General features: G+C 49.9%; 1 protein-coding gene across 1 annotated transcript; it reads left to right on the top strand.

Moving 5' to 3' along the window:
* Nucleotides 1–985: 985 nt before the first annotated feature.
* SPRY4 (sprouty RTK signaling antagonist 4) lies at nt 986–14,707 on the top strand. Its single transcript, XM_036391993.2, has 2 exons — nt 986–1,143; nt 10,405–14,707. Exon 2 carries the CDS (start codon nt 10,451–10,453, stop codon nt 11,342–11,344), a length of 894 nt encoding a protein of 297 aa, XP_036247886.1. The 5' UTR covers nt 986–1,143; nt 10,405–10,450; the 3' UTR covers nt 11,345–14,707.
* Nucleotides 14,708–22,822: the final 8,115 nt, after the last annotated feature.

Below are 22,822 nucleotides of genomic sequence, written 5' to 3'. Positions count from 1 at the left end.
TGCACACGGGCAGGGCTGCGGAGCTGGGAGAGGCTCCCCAAAAGCTGAACACGGGCAGGGCTGCGGAGCTGGGAGAGGCTCCCCAAAAGCTGAACACGGGCAGGGCTGCGGAGCTGGGAGAGGCTCCCCAAAAGCTGAACACGGGCAGGGCTGCGGAGCTGAGAGCAGCGCATCCGTGGCCTCACGTCCATGAAACGGGAGCAGCTGCTGGGCCTGGGTGGGTGTGGGGAACCTGCGGCTCTACCCCACCTCCTCTGCTCCTCAGGAGAGAAAGCCATGAAATAAACCCACATACATCACTCGGGGCGGGGGGAGTTGTCGCGTTTTCACCCAGGTGCCGCCACAGGCGCCAGGCACAGGGGACGGACACGGGTGTGTGACGATGCTGCGGTGAATGGAACGAGCCGCACTCTCAGCACCGGGAAACGAAGCCGAGCGCTAACGGAGAACCGTTCCCATCGTTTCACTCGTGGTCACGCACCCCAAAAGCGGGGATGGCCAGAACCTCCAGCCGAACGTGCCCCTGTCCCCCCCCGGCTCCCGGCGAGAGGCGCTGCCCTCGCTGCCGCCCCTCGCCCCGCTCCCGGCGGGGTGCGGCCGCCCGGGGCGGTGGCCGGGGATGCCCGAGGGGCCGGGGGCGCCCTCCCGGCTGCTCCTCGGGATCGGGCCCGCCGGGGAGGGAGCTCGGGGTGCCCCCCCGGCCTCGGGTGCCCCCCACTCCCGCCGTTACCTCCAGCCCCGGGCGGGGGGCGCGGTGCATGCGCAGCTGCCGCTGCCCTTCATTCATAAAAAAAAAAAGGGGAAAAAAAACCCCAGGAGCCGCATCCGCGCTCCCCTCCAGCCCCCATTCATAAAAGGCAGCGGAGCATGCGCGCTGCCGCCGCGGTGCCCACCCATTCATAGAGTCGGGCGGCAGCGCATGCGCACTCGCGGCCGCTGCCCTCCCATTCATAAAATAGCCATTTTCCCAGGCAGGCGGGCGGGTGCAGCGCCGCGGCCGCCGCTGACAGCGCCGCGCTCGCAGGTCCCTGCCCGCAGCTCCTGCCGCTCCTGCCAGCGTTCTCCCAGGTCCGGCCCCCTCGTCCGCCTCGCTTTTGGGATTAACTCGCCTATGGAGAGATGGTCCTAGCTGAATTATTTAAAGTAAGTACGAGATCGGGGCTTGCGAGCAATTGTTAAAATGTTTTAAGTAGAAAAAGCCAAGCCTGCTCCCCGAGGGAAAATCCTGCGCTCGTTCTAGATGTGTTGGGCTGCTCCTTACAGATCGCTGATCAGGAGCATATTTCTGGCGATGACTTTTCTAACAGTGATTAGCTATAATTATGTACAGTGGAGAGCTGCCTGGTGCTTCCCAGCCTAGAGGAGACTTGGCATTCTGGAGAAATATCCTGTTTCTTGCAGAATTTCCATTTGTGTCCCTGCGTCTCTGATTTATACCTCTTTTCTGCGTTCTCCCATCAACATCTGCATTTGCTGTACATATATGGCAGGCAGGTTTCAGCACACTTGGGTCGGGTTTGTTTGCAGGCTTTTACAGCAGAATAAGTGGCTTTTTTTCTGCTGATGGGGTGTCTTCTCCTTCATCCCTCCTTCCTTCCCCGAAAAGGAGCATAAATACATGGTCACCTGGGCTGACAAGTCAGAATTGGATCTTTCTTGCTGTGGAATGGATTATCCGCATTTCCTCTCTTTTCCAAAGCCCTGTCTTGTGAGTGTCAAGTAGTTTTTAGCTGTCTCCATAATAGGACACTTCAGAAATCAGCCACTCATGTGTCAGACCTTTCCTGCATGACCTTTGCTCTTCAGTATTTTATTTCATAGAAGCCTTTTTTTCATTTTTTTGGCCTCAGTGCCTTATTCCATCACTGTTCTTCCCTGTCTTGCTGTACACTTGTTTTAAATCTGGATGGATGCTGCATTTTAAAGGCTAGATGAGTAATAAAAATGTGTACCTGGAATAACTTCATCTAATACATGAAATATTTTATGTATGGAGGAAAAACCTGTGCTGGCTGTTCCTTTCTACCAACTGCGTAGCAAAGATAAGCCAGGATTTTATTTTCTGGTACCAGTCCTGGCGTCACAGGAGAAAGACAAGCCTGGAGACGACATGTTCTGAAAATTCATTATCAGGAGGGGAATGGAAAAAGCAGAAAGGGGCATGTAAAAGGCACAAAGGTCTTAGAGGAAAGCAGGGCTGGGAATGCAGACCTTGGAAATGGCAGTGCAAAGGAATATCACGGGGGAAAAGGATTCCCTCTTTCACCTCCAGTTACCAAGGGTCTGATTGCTTCATTTAAGTCCTTTGTAGCCCCAAGTTTTTCTTTAAAGGGTGAAGGAGAGAACGAAAGAGAAAAGGAAAAGCATCCCTGCATTATCCAGAGTGGAAAAGGCATGTTCTAGATTCTTTACAACTTCTCCAGCTGCTGCCTTTCCTCCATGCCATGCCAAGGGGACAGCATGGCAAGAAATTGCTCTTTAATTCGCTAAAGAGGAACTCAGCTTTCCCAATATTACAGCTTCCCCTCTCTGCCTTTATTTTGGGTTAAAGAATAAAGCTCCAATTTGTGCACGGAATCACAATGATCCTGATGACTGGCTTCCCCCTTGTCCATATAAAAATGAATGATAGCAGGAGGAGGGGTTGTTCTCAGTTATTGGAACCCCACTGGGGATGTCTCGTTGATAAATGTGCCCTTTTCCATGGGCTGCTGTGTTTTCCCTTGCTGGAAGGGACTCTATATTGGGATGATAAAATTAAAAGGACCATTTCTGAATACTGCAGTCCTTTTGAAATTCTCCATGAGGTATGTGCAGGGGAGAAATTATTTGTTCTCCTCCTGAAACAGCAAAACAAAAGCTGTTTTCCTGGAATCATGACTAATTTCCAAACCATACTGGGGAATGCAACATCTCAAAAAGCAATTCCTACCCCCCCCCCCCAAAAAAAAAAATCTGTTCTCAGACTTCGGTGAAATAAAATTCAACATCCCTTACAACACTACAGCAATAATTAATTACCAGTTCTGACAGTTTTCATAAAATTAAATGTGAAAGAAAAAAATTCATTCATCATATTGCTATATAACTTCCCAGCTTCAGCACAGTAGTAAAAACTGTGTTTTTACAGGCAAACAGTTGCACAAGTGTTGTTTTTTTTATCCTTTTGCAATGCAATTTCCTCAAGAAAGTCTACAATCCTTCCAATAAGGTTATCATTTAGTACCATTAGCTTAATAGATCATATCTGAGCTTAGTTTTCTGACCTTAAAATAAATGTTTTTGTCCAGTAAAAGGCTTTGACTGAGAAATCCAAGTCCCCAGAGATCTGAATGCTAGTGGGCCAAAATGTGCTTTATTCACTCGCACCATAGGAACAGACTTTAGCTGGACAGAGACAGCTTCTTGGAAGTCTACAGGTCTCATTTCCCAGCTCCTGAATTTCCACACTCTGGCAAGAATTTAGTGTCTCGTTTTAAAAATGGCAGGTTTCCCTAATAAGCTTTCTAATTTTTTTCCTGCCTTATTGCTTGTAGAGAAGATTCTAGCTGGCCTTAGCTAGATAAGGCTGCTAAGGAGAGGAACAAAAAGAATGAATGTCAATATTTTGTTAATATTAATACACACTTTAGGGTGGAAAAAGCTTTTTTTTTTCCTTTTTTTTGAAGCATTTACAGCTTGACTCAAAATCCAGCCAGCCGAACTCAGCCTTAATGAACTCCAACCTTATGAATTATTCTTAATCCCACATTAAAAACATGTGCTTGCTGCAAGGTCTCATTTAACTACCTCTGAGAGTAGTCTTCCTCATTAAAAGCTCTAATTGAACCCTTTGGCTTGCACCAGGAGCAGAGTGTCCCTGGTCACCGCTGGCAGGCCTGGACAGGAGCATGTCCTTCATGCCAAACAAAGGCAGGGGCAGGATTTGTTCCCTTGCCTCCAGCTCCTCCTCTGCTGGGCCTCGGGGAGCAAATCCTTTATTGATCGCTTGGGGGACCCTGTCCTGTCCCCCAGCACCCTGCCCTGCCCAATGCTCAGGTCCAGCTCTGCCCAACACTTCCAGAGGAGCTTTTCAACCAAAAAATGCTTTTTAACCAAGCCGCCAGAGGAGACAGACTGGTGGTGACAGGTCAGCTTTGGCACTGGTTGCCATCGATTCTGAGCCCTGCTGCCTTGCACAGGCCTGGAAATGTTTCTGCCCACCCCTGGCATGACACTGCTTCCAATGTGTTGCTTTCAATTATGATCATTTCCTGTATTAAGACTGAATATTCTATGCTTTGCTTGTTTTCTTCCTCTTGCACTGTATTTTCAGAAATTCATATGTCCCAGAGAGCAAAGAAAATAAACCAATTTCTGCAGGGCATTTACTGCAACTATTGCTGCCTCTGTGTCAATGAGTGACTGTCACAGCTCTGCCAGAGACTATTTCAACTTTTGCATTGGTAATGGAGTCACAGAATGGTTTGGGATGGAAGGGACCCTAAAGCTCATCCCATCCCACCCCTGCCAGGGCAGGGACACCTCCCACTGTCCCAGGTGCTCCCAGCCCCAGTGTCCAGCCTGGCCTTGGGCACTGCCAGGGATCCAGGGGCAGCCCCAGCTGTGCCAGGGCCCCAGCATCCTCACAGGAAACCATTTCTTCCTAACATTTCATCTAGCCCAGGTCTAGTATCAGTGCCCCAGAGCAGGTGTGGTCCTTCTGTAGGTGCCAGGATTCAGAGTTGTCTGGTCTGACCCAAAGCAGATCCCCAAAGGAGCAGCTCAGCTCTTACCCTGTCCCAGTGCAAGGCTCAGCCTTTCATCAGTCCATGGCAATTTCTCCATCCCTTCTTCACAGAACCTTGTGATGCTTCAGCAACTGGGAAATTCTTGGAAACCTGTGATTGAAAATTCATGTTGAAGCATCAAATTGGCTTTATTCTCTTTACAGTCAGACTTGACTATCCTAAAGGTCTTTTCCAACCCTAACAATTTTAATTTGAGAAGGCGGCTTTTTGTGCACGGTGCTCCCCATGCCCCCAGCACCACTGTAACCATTTTCATTTATAAGATATAGAATACATGTAATGGTCCTGGAGGTGGCCACCAGCCCCTGGCAAAGGGCAGCACAGCACCACGGGCAGGTCAGCAGCTCCCTGATGTGCCAGGGCTCCACAAAGGAGCCACCAGAGATGCCACAGGACGTGGAGGGGCACAGTCCAGTGCCAGCAACCCCAGGGGAAACCTTGTTTTGCTGAGGCTCCTCCTGCCACCAGTGCTGTCAGACACAACAGAAGGGACAGGCTGCTCATGAGGGGCAATTAAGGTGAAATTAATTAGAGATAAGGGCCCCTGATCTGGAGCACGAAGCTGACAAGGACAGAAGGGGTTTGGTGCCTGCATCACTTCCCTGCCCACCCTGCGCTCTCTCAGCAAACACACCCAAAGAGCACATTTGGGGCCTTTTGGTTTTCTGTGACATTGGAATTCCCTTTAGACATTTCTTGTGCCCAGAAAGGATTGGGCAAAACTGTGGGGCCTTGTACCTGTCACTGGCTGCAGAGGAGGAGCTCAGGGAAGCTTTTCCCATTTTCCTGCTGGCTGCCCTGGGGATGTGGCAGTCCTGGGTTGCCCAGGATTGCTTCCACATGGGACCCTCCTCTGGACTTAAGTCCCTTATTCTCATTATTCTTTCATTACCACAAACATCTAGAATATTGTTAAACATGTGAGAAAGAGCTTATTAAAATTGTTAACCAGTGGGTGACTCAGCTAGTTGTGAACATTAGATATTTCTGCACTCACTGGATTTTTAAGTCAAGACCCATTTTGTTTTTCAGTTCCTGGAAGATTTGTTGTCCAACTCCACTCTGAAAATAAAGATACCAGAACCTTGTTCTTTCAAAGCTTGTTAAGAAGACATTAATGAGAATGAGTTTTCCTGAGAGTTTATTTTCTCATGGAATTGCCTACAAGGACAAAATGATGTAGGCAAATCCAAAATCCTACCAAACATAAAATGCCTTTTGTTTTAATTTCATCTGATTTCAAAACCCTACAAAACTTTTGAGTCTGAAATAATACCAAAACACTTTACAATAACAGTTGGTTTCCTACAACTTTAGGACTTGCAATTACCCAGTACAACAGTAATTTTAAATTGGCCATATCTTGATGAAGAGATGGAACAAACACTGCAACACGTGTAGGAACTTGACTTTGGAGTCCAATTTTACTCCCTGGGAAGGAAGTATATTTTGACTTGAAAATTGTATGTGGTGAGTGACTGTACAGTCATGGGGGAAGAGAAGTTTTTTTCTACATGGGAGTTTGCTGCCTTGAAAAGAACCTCATTGTTTGCCTCTAAAGAATGAAAAACTCCCTGTATGAGAAGATAGTCAAGAATTTTTCTTCCTGTTGTCTACTTTAAGAAAATTATCTGTACAGTTGCAAGCAGTGAATTTGTGCCTGTGTTAATGCTGTAATACATCTGTAATTACCTGTGATCAAAAATTAACTAATTTTGTGTCCTGTATGGCTTTTTTTCCTCAATTGAAATGCAATTTACTCTCAGGATTAGTGCAGTGGACAGCAAAGATCCCTAAGGTTGCACCCCTCAGCTCTTGTCCTCTGTCAGGGTCTAAAGTTCTGCCAGGTTACCCCAAACATGAGTTTCGATTTGGGATCTGGCTGGATAAGCTTTATAAATTCAGTTTATAAGGTGCCAGTGTTGCTGCTGAAGGCAGTGTTGTCCTTGTGAGCAAACACCCCCCGTGTGTGCTGGGTTTTGGGGGGAGCTGAAGGAAACGCTGCCCTGCCTCTGGATGCACATCAACCAGAAAAGGTCCAGTTGTGGTGTCTTGGAGGATCCTGCAGGGAGGTCACAAGGCCCCACCAGGCACATCCCAGCCTGTGACACTCCACAGGAGCAGGTTTGGACACTCCACAGGTCTGGCTTAGGATTTCCTTCTGGCCCAGCAGGAATCCCCAGTCCCAGGGTTTGGCTGGATTGCTCTCTGCCAGGACAGCTGGAGCACTGTGTGCCTGCACAGCTGCCCAGGGCCCTTCCCTGGAAGCTGCCCTGTCCTGGGACACACAGGCAGCTGAGGGAAAGGTGCCCAGAGCACACAGGCACACCCTGGAGCAGCTCCACCATGGAGCAGTGCCATGGCTGTCCTGGGGCAGAGCCCAGGGCAGAGGAGCCTCCTGGCAGGGTGAGCAGCACCCAGCTCACTCCCATTCTGCACTCGAGGGGTTTGACCTGGATCTGTCACCAGCAATGTCACTGCACTGCTGGAACTTCTGGTGACGAGGCCAGCAGCAGCAGCAATGGAGTCATGGTCCTTGGAAAATTCCATAAATATCAGAAACATTTGTCTGCTAAGAGCAGTTAACTGCAGAAACCCTCTGCTCAGGAGAAAGAGGGCAGGGCAGAAAGTGAAGGACCACGTGTGCAAGCACCAAAACCTGCCAGGGTGCACATCTGTGGTGGTTTAAAGGTGATTTTGATGGAGCCAGAGAGACACTGTGGCCATAGCAGGGGTCTGGGAATGGGGAGAGCTGGGTCTTGTTTGGCTGTTTCCCCTCCACAGGTTTTACCCAAGTAGATCCTGTGCCCACCTATCTTTGAGTTCACCATGTCAGGCTTCCCTTCCCCTTGTCCTGCAGAAATAGTTTGTCTATTAAAAAGACAATTTGAAACTGTACTACAGTGAAAAAAGAGGATGAAAAACTCCTATCCTTAACTCTCCGGATGTGTGGTGTCTCGTCCAGGGTCCCTCTCCTTTCTGTGGTAATTAACGGAAATCTTGATTAGCATTATCTCAGATAAGCCATCTTCAACATCTGCCTGCCTGAGACCCCGTCTGTGCCCGGGGGTGTTTGAGGAGTGGCCTGGCTCTAATCCTCCCCCAGATTCATCTGGTGACACCATTTCTGTGTGATGGCATCACTGGCCTGGCCCACGGCAGGCTGGGCACTGCAGAGTTAATGCAAAGCCTGAGTGCCACCTCCAGGGACTCCCACACTGCCACCAGTGATGCAGAACAGCCTCGGTGCCACCCTGGGGACAGGCAGCACCAGGGCTGGGGCTGAGCAGGGCTCACTGCCTGGGCTGAGCTCTGCTGCCACACAGGGCACCCTAAAACAAACGGTTCTCCATGGAACCAGTGGAAATCTGGTGAACAGAGCAGATTCCTGAGAGCTGGTACCGAGTGGGAGAGCCCTGGAGAGGCCACAAAGGCAGGGCTGAGGAGGAGCAGACAGGCTGGAACACCCTGCAGCACTGCCACCATTTCCTCCAGCTACCTTCCATCTAAGAGCAGCTCTGCTGCACTTACTCTTGGCAACCAAAACAGCTGCATCTCTCTCCTTAAAAAAAAAAAAAAACACAACAAAAAACCCAGTGGAATCAAAGTCTCCCTGCAAATGTAACACACAGCCGACACAGAACTGATGATTTTGCTAAACTCTGACTTGCAGCAAATACTTTTTATATCATGACACTGGATTCTGATGCACAAAAGAAAATCAAGTTCTTTTCCCTCTGCATGCACCCTAGTTGTCAGAATCATTGCTTCTCTTTGTTTTTTACATACAGTAACTAGGAAGAGATGCTTTATAAACCCTCTTGTTCCTCCAGTCAGGATGTCAATGAGCTATGAATAATGAAATAAAAAAAAAAAATCCAAATGAATGGCTAAGACCCAGCAGAGAATTTTAACTGGGGAAGAGCAGCAGCATCAGGGCTGCATGACAATAAAGATCATCACTGCTAATAAAGCATTTCTTCCTGCTGCTGTGGTGCAGGGCACAGAGGGGGCCCAGACCCAGCATGTGCCGCCCTGCCCACGCTCCGGCCGAGCCCGGAGAGCTGCCCTGCCCCAGCCCCAAATGCCAGCCCCAAATGCCACGTGAGCCATCAAAGCAACGATTCACAAAGGCAAGAGTGGACTCTGCTGGCATTTCTCAGGGGGTAAAAATGGGCTTCCCTTCCTTCTCCTAAGGATGCGGAATCAGTTCTTGCTCAGAGTTTTGTGGTGTTGTGTTTGTTTTAGGGGAGATGTGCTCTCACACAAGTGCACACACATTCACACACACACACTTCTCGTGCATTATTTGGTTGTAGAAGGATGCAGTTTTTTTTCCTTTTTCCCACTGCTGTGATATTAAAAGTCATAGAATCACAGAATCATTTAGGTTGGAAAAGACCTTTAGGATCATTGAGCCCAGCTGTTAAACCAGCGCTGCCAAGTCCAAATCTTTCACGCTGTTGGAGAAGGTTAATTTATTTGTTGAACACAAACAACTGGCAATGCCTTAAGCTGTTCACTACTTCCTTTTTCTTGATACCAGCAGCTTTTCCCCTCCTGCGACCAAAGCTTTACTCACCCCTTCTTTCAACTGATCTCCAGCATTATATTATTTATGAATAAAGGTCACCCCGTGAGGAAATGGCACATCTACTAGAAAACAATGTGCACTTTCTAAATTTGAACTGAGTCGTTTCCGTTCTTTGATTTAAGTTTAGTTACTTCCTGTGGTTTCTTGTCCTACGCCACTGCTGAATCTTTGGATTGACTCCAGGATAAATTGCACTCTTTCAATGAAATTAGAAACTGCGGCACCGAGGGCTCAGCCAGAGCGGCTGGTAAACAGCACTTCAGCTGAATATTAGTGCACTTAGCAGGCTGCACGAGTGTCTCATTACCTGTGTGAGGTGATGGATCCAGCCTGAGCCATGTGGCTGCTCTCCTGGGAGCTGCACCCTGGGCTCCCACCCTGGATTCCCACCAGACAAGGTGCTGAGCAAGCGCTTCCACCTCCCCTTGGAGGGATAAAGGAGCCTCTGGAACCAGCAGCTCCTGATGGAGAGGGGACACTTCCTCACCAAAATCAATCCATCCTCTCACAGGCAGAGCCTTGGTTAGCAAGGACAGGTGCTCAGCCCCGTGCTCAAAAGCACCTTTGTACCAGGCCAATGCTTCCACAAGCCACAATCCTGCATCAGGTTTTTTAAGGAACAGGGTCAACTGGGGAAAACCTCTAAAGTTTAGAGAAATCATTTCAGGAAATTTGCTGACAAAACCACATGTGAACGTACACCAGCAGCCCCAAGATGTGCCTTCCCTCAGTAAAACCATGAGTGGGCTCTTCAGGAGCCTACAGCCCTCCTGGGGCTGGAAGAGCTATAGATGGCCAGGGTCAGGGAGAGGGACACGGTAGCAAAGGAGGAGAGAGGCACTTTGTACCTGAGTGCTCTGCCTCCCTTGGACACAAGTTTACCTTACAAGACCTTCAGCACAACAACCAGCCTCAGCAAGGAGCCCTTTTGGGCTGGGATTTCAGGATACCCCAATAACAATGCGCTCTCTCTCTTCTCTCTCTCCCCCATCCCTTTTCTTTCTCCTTCCCTTCTCCCAGGACACGTAAGCACAGAATTTCCCTCAGCAGTCAGACTGATTTCTCAATGGAGCCCCGGATCCCTCACAACATCACCGTTGTCCCCAACTCTGTGATGGTGCAGCCCTTGCTGGACAGCCGGATCCCCTACGGGCGGCTGCAGCACCCTCTGACCATCCTGCCCATCGACCAGATGAAGAGCACCCACCTGGAGAACGACTACACCGACAACCCCGGCGCCGCCCAGCCGCCCGCCCAGAAGCGTCCCCGAGCCCCCCACGAGCCGGGCTCGGCCGGCCAGCACCCTCAGCGCTGCGAGCAGGATGTCACCCACCCCTGGATCTCCTTCAGCGGGCGCCCCAGCTCCATCAGCAGCAGCAGCAGCACGTCCTCAGACCAAAGGCTGCTGGACCACATGGCCCCGGTGCCCGTGGCGGAGCAATCGTCCCCCCGCGCCGTTCGCATCCAGCCCAAGGTGATCAACTGCAAGCCCCTGGACCTGAAGGGCCCCGTGTCCCAGGAGCTGGACAAGCACTTCCTGCTGTGCGAGGCCTGTGGGAAATGCAAGTGCAAGGAGTGTGCCCTGCCCCGGACTCTGCCCTCGTGCTGGGTGTGCAACCAGGAGTGTCTGTGCTCGGCGCAGAACCTGGTCAACTACTCCACCTGCATGTGCCTGGTCAAGGGCGTCTTCTACCACTGCACCAACGAGGACGACGAGGGCATGTGCGCCGACCAGCCCTGCTCCTGCTCCCAGTCCAACTGCTGCGCCCGCTGGTCCTTCATGAGCGCCCTGTCCCTGGTGCTGCCCTGCCTGCTCTGCTACCTGCCGGCCACCGGCTGCGTCAAGCTGTCCCAGAGATGCTACGACCGAGTGAGCCGGCCCGGATGCAGATGCAAAAACACAAACAGTGTCATTTGCAAGGCATTGCCCGAGAGCAAAGGGGCAGAAAAGCCCTTTTAATGGTGGAGTTGGGAGGATGCTCCATGGAGCAGGGTAGTGTTGGCTCTTTTTAATAACCTGTGTTCTGAGGAGAGCATCAGCCTCTTGCCTTCGGAGAAAGCGGAAGCAACTATTTCCACAAACTGAAGCACTTTGGGTTATTCAGGGTTTTTGGAACTGGTCGCAGTTTAAATAGATGGGGCCGAAGGAGGAATGTTAATAATGCAGAGTGAAGGCTGCAAACCCATGTACATCATGAAGTACAGCTGCTGAAAATCTCCCAGCTTGGAGGGACGGCTGCTCACCAGGCCTGCACACCACAGGAACCATTAACTGCTCGCTTGGCAGGCACCACCTCACAGCCAATCCCCATTCCCAGCTGCAAAAAGCTGCTTTGAATTCACATTCAGGGCGGGCTACTTGCTTCCTGCCTCCTTCCAAACCCCAGCTCGCTCCCAGCAGCCTGTTGAAGGTGATGGGGGAACTCCCTCCACCCTCCTTCCCTCCTAGACACCACTCCAAGGGCTGTTGCACACAAAGTACGCGTCTCCCAAAATCTTTCTGTGTCCCTCAAAGATTCTCGGACCAGAAGTGAAGCTACATTTCATTTGTTGACGGGTCTTCTGCCCTTCGGGCGTATCCCACCCGGCCCACTGGTTTGGACCCTCTTTCTAAAGCAAGATGGTAGCAGGGCTGCTCCTCCCAGGAGGAACTGCAGCAGGAGGTGTTCAGGCAGTTGTATCAACACCGGGTCCTCGTGCCTGTAAGCTGATCTGTGGCAGCAGGTTTCACTCAATGAATATGAGTTTTCCCTCAGCAGAGCAGCCCCTGTGCAGGAGGAAGGGGCTGAGCCCCTTTCCCCCAGGCCCAGCTCGCTCCTGGTGCAGAGCAGAGGGGATGAAACTCCAGCCACAAAGCAAAGACGGGCAGGGTTCGCTCCTCTAAACCTCTTAAGCTCTGGTAAGAAGTCACACAAACCTAAGTGTACGATGCACATAGATGTATTTTTCTAGGGATCCCAATCCAGTACCTCCCCTCCTGGAACAAGCTCTTCTTTGCTCATTAGATATTGAGATTTGTTTTTGTCTTGGGGGTGAATGGCATTTGCTTGAAGTACAGCACATTCCCCCACCCCTATTGCTGCTGTTTGACTTTTGCCTCTTCTGTACAAAAGTGTCTTTTTAAATGTAAAGAATGCTTTTAGTGTTTATTTTAGTGTTAACACACACTGGGGGAAGCCAGGGGAAGGAAGAGAGCACAGTTGACAAGCAGGCCCATGGTTTTCAGCACGCAAATATTGGCTCTGTCCATGCCCTCATCCTGGGGCTGGTTCTGCCTTCCCCAAGGATGCTGTGACCCCTCTCTCTTGACAACCACAAGGTGCTAAACAGGAATCTTGGTCCAAACATGCAACACTCTAATGAGTAGGTAGGTACTTGTTGCATGCAGAAAACTGACCTAGTCTCTCTCGGTGTTTTTAATTAGAGGAGATTTCCTCAGTAAATGCACAGCAGTGACAGTGAAATGTCATCTCCAATTAGACAAGCAATAGGCAGAGCTCATGTAGCATTTCCAGGAATCCCCTTGGCCGGGGTAGGGCTGGCAGGAGCACCCTGGTGGGACTCTGGTGTCTTTGGGTTTCAGAATTCAGCTCAGCTGGATGACTCGGGGTTTAGCTCAATGGAATTGTAGATATTTATTGAATGGGGGAGATAAAAAGAAAGAAAACCAACCAACTTTTCTATTTATAACATTTGCTAGCTTGTACATGCTGAATCACAGAAAAAAGGAAGTAATGTCTGTTACCAGATACCAGTTCCTATAGGGTAGCCTCATGCTAACTGTATGTGGGCACCAGGAAGCAGGTGGGGATCCAGAACTGTATTTATTATCTTGCACAAATTGGAGAGGAAAAGAAAAAAGGAAAACCAACCCCAAACTAGCTGAACTGTTGGTTGAATGTATAAGATATTGTATTTAATAAGAGAAATCATTTTCCTAAGATACAAACAAGCTAGAAAAGGCCAGCAGGAGAGGTATTTACCTGCTGCCCTCCTCTGTTGGGAGCACACATGTCCAAATGGCCTCCACCCACGGCTGCTTTGCCTTTCTGACCCTCTGTCCCTGGGGAATCTGTGCTGAAAACCCTCTGGCAGAGCCCATGGCTTGGCTGCATGGTCCTTGTGAGCAAAGGCACTGCTGGAATGGTGGCCACTGTGCCAATCTACACTCATGTACATAACCCCAGCCCTCCCAGCTGGGCTCCCTCTCACTGTACATAGCTGTAAATTATTTCTCTGTTGGTTTGTTTTAATATCCCAGCCCTGTAAGCCGTGCTGGAGCCTGCCAAGCCTCGTGGATGTGTTAGAGCAGTGGTCAGTGTAGCAGAGTGACCCTCCCTCCTCCCCTGGCTCCCAGCACGGCCCCTGGCCTCCGCCCCAGCCCTCCCAGCCCCAGGCATGGCAGGAAGGTGCTGAGCCCTGTCTGGAGCTGGGGCAGGGCTGGGCTTGGCCTGAGCCAGGGCTCTGCCAGAGGGAGCAGCTCCTGTCAATAGAATCCACATTCCCTCTCCTCCCCAGCCCAGCAGTTCCATCCCCACTCTCCCTGTGAAGGTACTTGGGTCCCCTGCCACCCCAGAGATGGACCACGGGCACCACCACGTCACAGCCCCACAGCTCTGCCATCCTCCCAGGGCAGAGCCCCCTGCTAATGAAGGGACAGCTCTAACGAGCACAAACCTCTGCAGCCGTGGCACTGAGGTGGGATGCTCACAGAGGCAGGAGGGCAGGTCAGGGTGGCTGCCCCTGGCACCGGTGCCATGCTCTGGAGGAGCAGGAGGATGGCAGGGCACCTGCACTGCTAATTGCTGCAGCTCTGCTAATTGCTGCAGCTCTGCTAATTGCTGCAGCAGGTTCATGGCAGGGTTTGCCCCTGCCCTCACACAACAGCCCAGACAGCAAGAAGGGGGGAGCTGAGGGTGCTGGCAATGCCACACCACATTCCCAGTCACCCTGTCACACCCTGTCACCACAGCCCTGTGCCCACCAGGTGCCAGGAGCAGATCCCAGATTTGGTGCTCCCTGGGCACTGGCTTTGCCCTCACCCTTCCCAGCACTGGGTATTCCCTTCCCCTCCCACACTCAGACACCCTGAGAAATATTTCCCCCATCTCCTCTTACCACGCCCTCACATGTACACCCTGAAAAGTTACCACAGAAGGTTTTTCTTTGTATAGAATATTTATTTTGAAGCTCTATTTTAATAGTATTTATTTTAGAAAGTCTACTATTGTAAGAGTTCTTCTGTTTGTGAAGAAAAACAAGTACTGATGAATGTACTGATCTAGAAATTATATATATATATATAAATATATATTGTTAAATATATAAATGGCTGTTGTGGTTCTTTAAAAAAAAATCCCAAGAATGTTTATAGCAATTATTTTAAAAATACAAGCAGAGAGTAGCCCAGAATTGGTTATTTGATGCTCTCCAGCCCTGCCAAGAAACTCAGGGTGATGCTGGGGTTGCTCTGCCCCACAGCCTGGCACACCAGGGGCTCATCAGTTGATTACCCTCAAATGCCCTGCAGGGGGAAGAGCCAACACCTCAGCGAGGAGTGCCCTGCTCTGTGAACTTCAGGAGCAATCCTCTGCTTCCCTGCACCCCTAAAATTCACCAGCCTGGGAGTCAGGCTGCTCCTTCCACGGGGCTGAGCCCTCGGTGTGACAGGGGCATCGACACTAAAGAGCCAAACACAAAATCAGCAGCCCCACCACACGCAGGGGTGGTGCCAGCCCCATCCCACAGAGCCTCCCTCAGCACTCCAGAGCCACTTCCAGCCCTCCTGCTGCTCCTTTCCACACCAGAACAGCCCCACCATGGGTGGGCACAGAGCCTCCTCCACCCCAAGGTCCCCCCCAGCCATGGGGGCAGCCAGAACTCTCCCACCTCCTTGGAAAGGGGCAAGAAGCTGCTAAGGACCAACTCCCTGGGTCCCTGCTCACCCTGCACAGCCCCTGAGCCACATCCTGGGGCTCCCACCCACCAGCACCCAGCGCCCTTCCTGCCCCCAGCTCCTCATGTGTCACCCGCATCACACTGGACTGCTAAAAATACAGGATCTGGGTTATTTTTCACCATTCCCGTTATTTATTTGCACACACTGTGGAGCTGTGACTCACTGGAAGCTGTGCCATGTTTTGTGTCATCACAGAGGTAACCTGAGTGTGTTACCTGGCCTGAAATAATATTATTGAAACAATAATGTTGAATTAGCCAATGGATCAGATAAAGAGACAATAACTACACTGTGCAGATCATGACATCGGGTGCCAGAAAATTTGCAATAAAGAAAAGATACTGAATTTGTTATGCTGGGGGAGGTTTTTCTTTTTTTTTTTTTAGCAAACAGGCTGAGCCAGGATGTATAAATTTAAATCAGAGTTTGGCAACACCAACTGATGTCTTGCACATAAAGCTTTAAAAATACCAACACGACGCTCATGTCTCTCTGCTGGAAGCAAACCAGAGCACTCTGCTTGATTTGAGCAGTAGATGTTAAAGCAATATTTTTTAAATCTATCAGAATTATCAGCATTTTTTTAATCCTTTTTACATCATTTTCAGTTATTGGCTCTAAAAGGAAACCAACTGCAATTCCACAAGCTCAGGCTATGGAATGGTGAAGAGATGCACAGAGCTAAGAGTACAACAGACTTCCCAGACCCTAGAGCAAGCCCAGCTCTTGGATATCAGACCTGAAAGGAAATTTCTAAAGAATCAAAACACCCTAAAATACCCTAAATAAATGTATTAATTCTGAGAGAATGGGCTGAAACTTACAGAAATTATGAACTTACAGAAATGAACGACCAGATTGAGCAGGTTGCATCCCTTGATCCCTTTCAACCCAAACCATTCTGGGATTCTACAAAATGAGATAAAAACCTAAATTTTAATTACTTTTAAAACTAAAATATATACTTAATAAACACAATGAGATTTTCCCAAAGGTGTAAGTGTTGCAGACAGGTAAAATATGTTATAAAAGAAAAGGCCTAATGAAATCAGGCCTTGCTCTGCTAGTCTGTCACTTCTTCTAATTGCAGACAGCTTGCAAGTTCTCATATGAAACAATCTTGGGTATGAAAAGTTTGTGAACACAACAACCTATTCCTTGGGGAGAAAAATAGGGGCACCTGTATAAACAATAGATCTTGTCCCAAGAGAATCCACAAAGGAAGAATGCAAACACCTGAATCTGAGTACGAACACACAAATCACCTTCTGACCAATAACTGAAGCAGTAAGAAAACTGTTAGCAGTTGGTGTTGCACACAAAGTCTGTGAACACTGTGTAAAATGAGTTATGTGAGTAAAAAATTGGCTTTTCTGCATGAAGAAAATGGAGTCCCAGTTGACTTATTCCAGCATGGGTGGAACCCAACGTGATCTGCAGAAGACAACGGCCGAGCTTCGCCGCGATAGCAGCTCACACACCAGAGTACAGAATGGGCAAAGCCACAAAAACAGGACCACAGCCCCAGGGAGGGGAAGAAACGAGGAAAAGAAGGAACCCAACTTTGTGAGACACAGCACACCAACACAGCCATCGGTACAACCATCGGTGCAACCGTCAATGCAACCGTCAATACAACCGTCGGTGCAACCGTCAATACAACCGTCGGTGCAACCGTCGGTCGCTTCGCTGGCTGTGGGGTCGGCGCCAAGAAGTGAAACTCAGGTGGTGAAGATGCAAACCTCTCATGGATCAGCCACGCACAGCGTGGGACTCACAGAACTGAACACATTTCCCGGGATTGCACACTCCAATGAAAGCCCAGCGCCCAGCCTGGTGTTGTGACGGGTCCTCGTGGCTTCCACCACTGCCACCCAGCCATGGCAGAGTTCCAACTCTCTAACTCTGGGTGAGCACAGCAAGGAGATGCTGCAGCACAGGGGGCTGCACCATTCCCACAGAGGCACCACCTCCCACAGCACCATTTCCCAGAAATAAATAATTTCTCTCACTGGGATTAGCGGTGTGTGAATGGGGTGATGGAGGCTGAGCCCCATTCCTGGCCAGACACAGAGCTGGCTCCTCACAGGGCTCCTCACCAGCACACAGCACCCAGGGATGAAGTTTGGCCCCGTTGTGAGTGGCAGACAAATGGCCAGGACAGAGATAAATTGCCTTTGCACTTTGTTTTACTTCCTCCCCATAACAACCTCCCGTGGGAGCACTGAATCCCTGGGCTCCCACTCTGGCCCCTGCTGAGCACCATAAAAATTCAGGGATGTCCTCAGAGGGGGTTCCCACACAGGGCAAACTTCTCTTGCCAGGGCAAGGAGGAATTGGCAACAGGGGCCAAGGCAAAGCCTTTCAGCAGGGTCTCAGCCCTCCTCTTGCACCCACACAGCCTCCACAGGCTTTGGGACAGAGCCACCCCAAACAGGCCCCAGGGTCCAAGCTGGACACCAGGTTTTGAGGCACAAGAGAGGTAAAGAGGCTGCACAGAAGTTTCTGACCATGCCCAGACCACTAGAGCCCATCACAGCCCTGGACAGCCAGCCCTGAATTGATCAACTAGGACACAACAAGGCTTCTGCTGCTGCAGAAAGTGAGTGAGTGTCAAAAAACAACCAGCAAGCTGAGAAACATCAGCCAAAGGTGTGACTGGAGGAGATACTCAAAAGGTGTTTATAAAAATAAATAAATACATAAATAGAAACCAAATCACAAACCAAGAACCAGCCAGGATTTCAAGTTTAAGGTTTCTGATCACTCTGCCAGGCTCTTGCCACACCAGCCTCCACCAGCAGAGAGGGACTGGGCAGGGCAAGCAGCCCCTCAGCACCTCCTGCTCTCTTCCCAGACCATTTGGGTTCTGCAAATCCAAGCAAGGTTTCTGCTCCCAAGCACAAAGGCACAGGAATTTCTCCATAAAAACCCCAAAAAGTTTACTCTTCAGTATTCCTGAAGAGAGGGAAGACTGAACCATGTACTTCCCATTAGCATCATGCCACTGCAGCTTCCATTGGCATTTTCCTGCCCTTACAACAGGGAATAAATAGAAGTTTCTGCATGAAGAAACTCTTATGAATAAATCATCCAGCCCTGTTCTGCTCAGAGCCAGGTATGTTTGTGATTATGATGCCATTATATAACCAGGTCCTCCTAATCAGAAACACAATATTCTCAGAGCACAAAACTGGGACATTCTGCACCACATCCCTTTGCTCCAGGTATGGCACTGGAGCCTCCAGCCACGTGTGGAGCAGCAAAACCCTGCACCCAGAAATGCCCTGCTCTGAGCTGGCAAGGAAATGGTTCATGTTGTCCCTCCAGGGAAGTCACCATGTCCAAAGAGATGCTAAAGAATGAATTAATTAAAATTACATCCTCCTTGTGACAGTATGTAATTAGTGTTCATGAAGAGGGTGAGCCATCAGCACAGATCCTCCACTTCCAACATACAGGGTCTATAGTCTAACACATCTAGAGTCCCACCAAAGCCAAGTTTTCATCATCTTTCATGTCTGAAGATGAGGGGTTACAGCTCTGTTTTCCCTCAGCACCAGCCCCATGACAAATAGCTTCAAGGCTGGCACAAACCAGCTCTCCTAATATTCCTGTAAATTATCCTTAGGAATACAACTAATTTTTTTTTTTTTTTTTGTTACATCCACTACTATCCACTGCTAAGACACCTCCAGCTGTATTGGGGCTAGAACGAGATGGTCTTTTAGGTCCTTTCAACCCAAACCATTCTGTGATTTCACAGTGGCTGAAGCACAGGGCTGGTGCATGGCCAGTGGGATTGGGTCAGCATGAGTTATGGACAGGACAAATCCCAGCTCCTGAGGAGCCTCTGCAGCCACGGTGCCTCTGTGCATGCAGCTCCCCCTCCACAGAGACAAGGAAGCATCAGGAAGCAGCTCCCACCTACTTTCAGCTCTGGCCACGCAGCTTTGGACTGAATGGAAGGTGGGAGCGTAAAATAAGACCAGAGAGCACTCAGTGAAGTGTGGAGTTGAAAAAAAAAAAAAGGGCTTGGAAGGACCCATGTTGCTGGGAAGCAAAGGGATTTCCTGCTGGTCCCAAAGACAGGAGCAGAAAATGGGGTTTAGGGCTCCAGGGAGACAGCAATATATCCTAACGATCCCTCCTTTGCAGGGTGAGCCTGGCTGAACGCTGTAAACTGCAAAGGAAACCCAGAATGACAAACAATTGTAGGAACCTGAAAAGCCCAGTTCCTCTGGATTTCATGGGAAGTGCGATTTTCAGTGCTCTGACCTGTCTGTCTGAGGGGAAGTGGGCAATAAATAGCAGCCGGGTTGTTATCAAGAGGATGTGAGCTATTTATAAAAAATTCTTGGGCTTTTTGAACTCTGTTTAAAGAGGCAATATCCTTGGCTTGGGTAATTGGGGGGCTAAAATGCTAAAGCAAACACGATTACTCAGCCACCTTGGGAAAGTTTAGTGCTTACTTGTGTTTCTGAATTTTTGAGCATATTTGAACAGCTGCACTGGTACTGCCCCCAGATCCAGAGGGGAGTAGGAAGAGGGCTTGGAGATCCCTGTGCAGGGCAGCTCCTGGCACTCCCAGCCACCACTGCTCAGCAATCCCCACAGCTGATGCTTACATGGCTTAACTGAACTGAAAGCCCAGGCTGGACAAGGCTTGGAGCAGCCAGGTCCAGTGGAAGGTGTCCCTGCCCATGGCAGGGGTGTTGGAAATGGATGATCTTGAAGGTCCCTTCCAACCCAAACCATTCTATGACTAATTAAAAATACCTTACATGAATGAGCTGCCTTGTCTGAAGGGGTTTCTAGGTGCCCAACAACATGTTGGCTTCCCAGCAGGATTTAACCATCTCCAGCTCTGAGGCAAGGAGTGGGTGCCAGCTCATGCCCTCTGCCACAGCAAGAGGAAGGTTTTGGTGGGGTGGCAAGGGGAAAATAAAGGCAAGATGAAGCCAACACCCACACAAAGAACTAAAGACCTCCTTGCTCAAGGAAACTCATCCAAGCCCTCTGACAAATAGTTGTTTTTAACTAAACCAACAAAAACTGCTGGAGCAACCTGCACACAGAGCTGTACCCAACTTCCAGAGAGTCATGGCTGGGAGCACTGAGGCCAGCGTGGGGCACCCTCAGAAGGGCAGTTCACTGCCCAGGTCACACTGGCCATGCCAGCCTGACCCTCCCAGTGCCACTTGAGTGATGGATTTAGGGTCGTTGGACTGGGGAGCTTTGAGCACAGCCCTTGGAGCTGCTCCCATGCAGGAGGTCCTGACCTGACCCTCTTCCATGCAGAGCACCAGCTGACACACAGGGAAGGGTCCCTCCCGCCCAGCCCCGCTGTCCCAGGGTCCCCATGTCAGGACGTGGCACCAAACAGAACCCTCAAGGGTTTCCACTGGCTGCTGTCTTATTTTTGTGAGCCCAGCCATCGGGCAGACAACATTGCTCCTGTGTGGGAACCACACACAAAGTGTCCTGACAAAATGATGGCATCGTCTAAAATACACAAACACGCTCAAAAGAAGGAAAACCATGAAATTAAGGATAACAAACAACAAAGAGAAGCTCATACACAGAATCTGTTAGTGTTTATGAGTCACTGAGGCCTTCCTGTCTCCTCTTATAAATTGTGGGAATGCACTGTGATCCATCCTCTCCTTGAAAACCACCGAGGTGCTATTTTCCTCGGAGCCCAGCACCGAGGGCGGGGACAGACACTGCACAAATGAAAGATTTCTTTTTTTTTTTTTCCTTTTTCCTTCTTATTTTTTTTCTTCAAAGTAGGAAACCAAATCTGAGGAGCAAATGCTGTGGGATGGGTAAACAGAGGGGAGGGCAGAAGCCTTGGGAATGAGATCATCGAGCGCCCTGGCCCGGCGCTGTTTTCCGACGGCGAAGGGCTTAACAATGGAATGGATGGGAAATGCCAGGAAAAGTTAAAGAGCTTTGGACACGAGGTCTTTGTAAAAGCTCATTCTTCATTATTAACAAACAACTTCTCCCCATCTTCCTTCGTTTCACCCTTCAGCAAATGAGGATTTTCTCTCTCAAACCTAATTCTTTCCATCTTGGTGTTTTAAAGCTCTCCCAGCCTGTCTGCTTTGCTGCACCCAAGGCTGCCCCATCATGCCAGGACACTGGGACCCCAACCACTGCCTCACACCTTCATCACCACCACAGCATCCAGGGGAAGGTGTCCCAGTCCATGGCACAAGGTAGCACTGAATGAGCTTTGAGGTCCCTCCAATCCCAAACCAACCTCATCCTGTGATTCTGCAGTAACCCTGAGCTGTGATCACTGCAGAGCCAAGGCTTCCCTCCAGGCTGCTGGAGGCTTGCACCAGGGCCAGTCCCACCCTCAGGCCCCCAGGTGCTCCCAGGAGGAAAGGCCATCAGCCCTGGTGGGACAGAGCCTGTGCAAACCCTGCAGCACCCCGCGGGAAGGATGCTCAGCCCATGCATCCCAGCTGAAACTGGAATGCACAAACTGGAGCCAGGAACAGCGAGTTTTGAGGGATTTTTATGTGAAAACCTCACACAACAGGATCTCAGATGGCTTCAAGAGAAGCCACCCAGGCTCAGTCCAAGCAGGGCCAGCCCTGAACTGCTCATCCAGGCTGCAAGTAAAGCACTGGCTACACATGGGCACATGTAGGGATTGCAGTACCAACTGCACATGTGGAGATAAAAATACAGGATTGTAGGATAATAAATAAAACTCCTTCCCTAGGAGGGTGGGGAGGGCCCTGGCACAGAGGGCCCAGAGAAGATGTGGCTGCCCCATCCCTGAGAGCTTCCAAGGCCAGGCTGGACAGGGCTGGAGCAGCCTGGGACAGTGGAAGGTGTCCCTGCTCATGGCAGGGAGTGGCACTGGATGATCCCTAAGGTCTGTTCCACACAAAGCAGCCTGGGATTCTGTGCTCTAAAATGGTGTTTGATACTAAATCCCAACACCCAGCCCTTGGAAGGGCAGCTCAGAACCCTACCCAGCACCTTTATGTGACAAACACTGCCTAAAGCTCCAGGGAGACGAAATGTCGTCCTTTACTGTCAAAGCTCCTTCCTTGCCCTTTTCCTGAGGGAACACCACCAGCCACTGATTGGTTGAGTGATTTCTGAAGCATTAATGGAAGGACGGAGCAGAGCAGGAGCTTCCTCAGCCTGGAGCAATTCCCTGAGTCAGAAGCGCTCAGCAACACCTCTGCTGCCATTTCTGCTCAGTGCACATGATCCCATCTGTCAGCTCAGCAAACACTGCTCCTGCTCCCTCTGCATTCCCTGGTTTCTGCACCACAAGCACTGGAAATGAAATTATTATAGTCATGAATATGCTACAACAAAAAGGCTGCCCCCAAAATTACATCCTTTGGAAGGAACAAGGGAGTTAAAAACCCTGAAATGCCAACGGGGAGTGTTATAATTTGATGTTTGCACTGACTACAGGACACATCTCAGCAGCCCCTTTCAGCA

The sequence above is a fragment of the Molothrus ater genome, chromosome 15 (assembly GCF_012460135.2).
Source record: "Molothrus ater isolate BHLD 08-10-18 breed brown headed cowbird chromosome 15, BPBGC_Mater_1.1, whole genome shotgun sequence".
Taxonomy (NCBI): Eukaryota; Metazoa; Chordata; class Aves; order Passeriformes; family Icteridae; genus Molothrus; species Molothrus ater.
The sequence above is the reverse complement of the archived record's forward strand: the minus strand, read 5'-3'. Positions and strand labels throughout refer to the sequence as shown.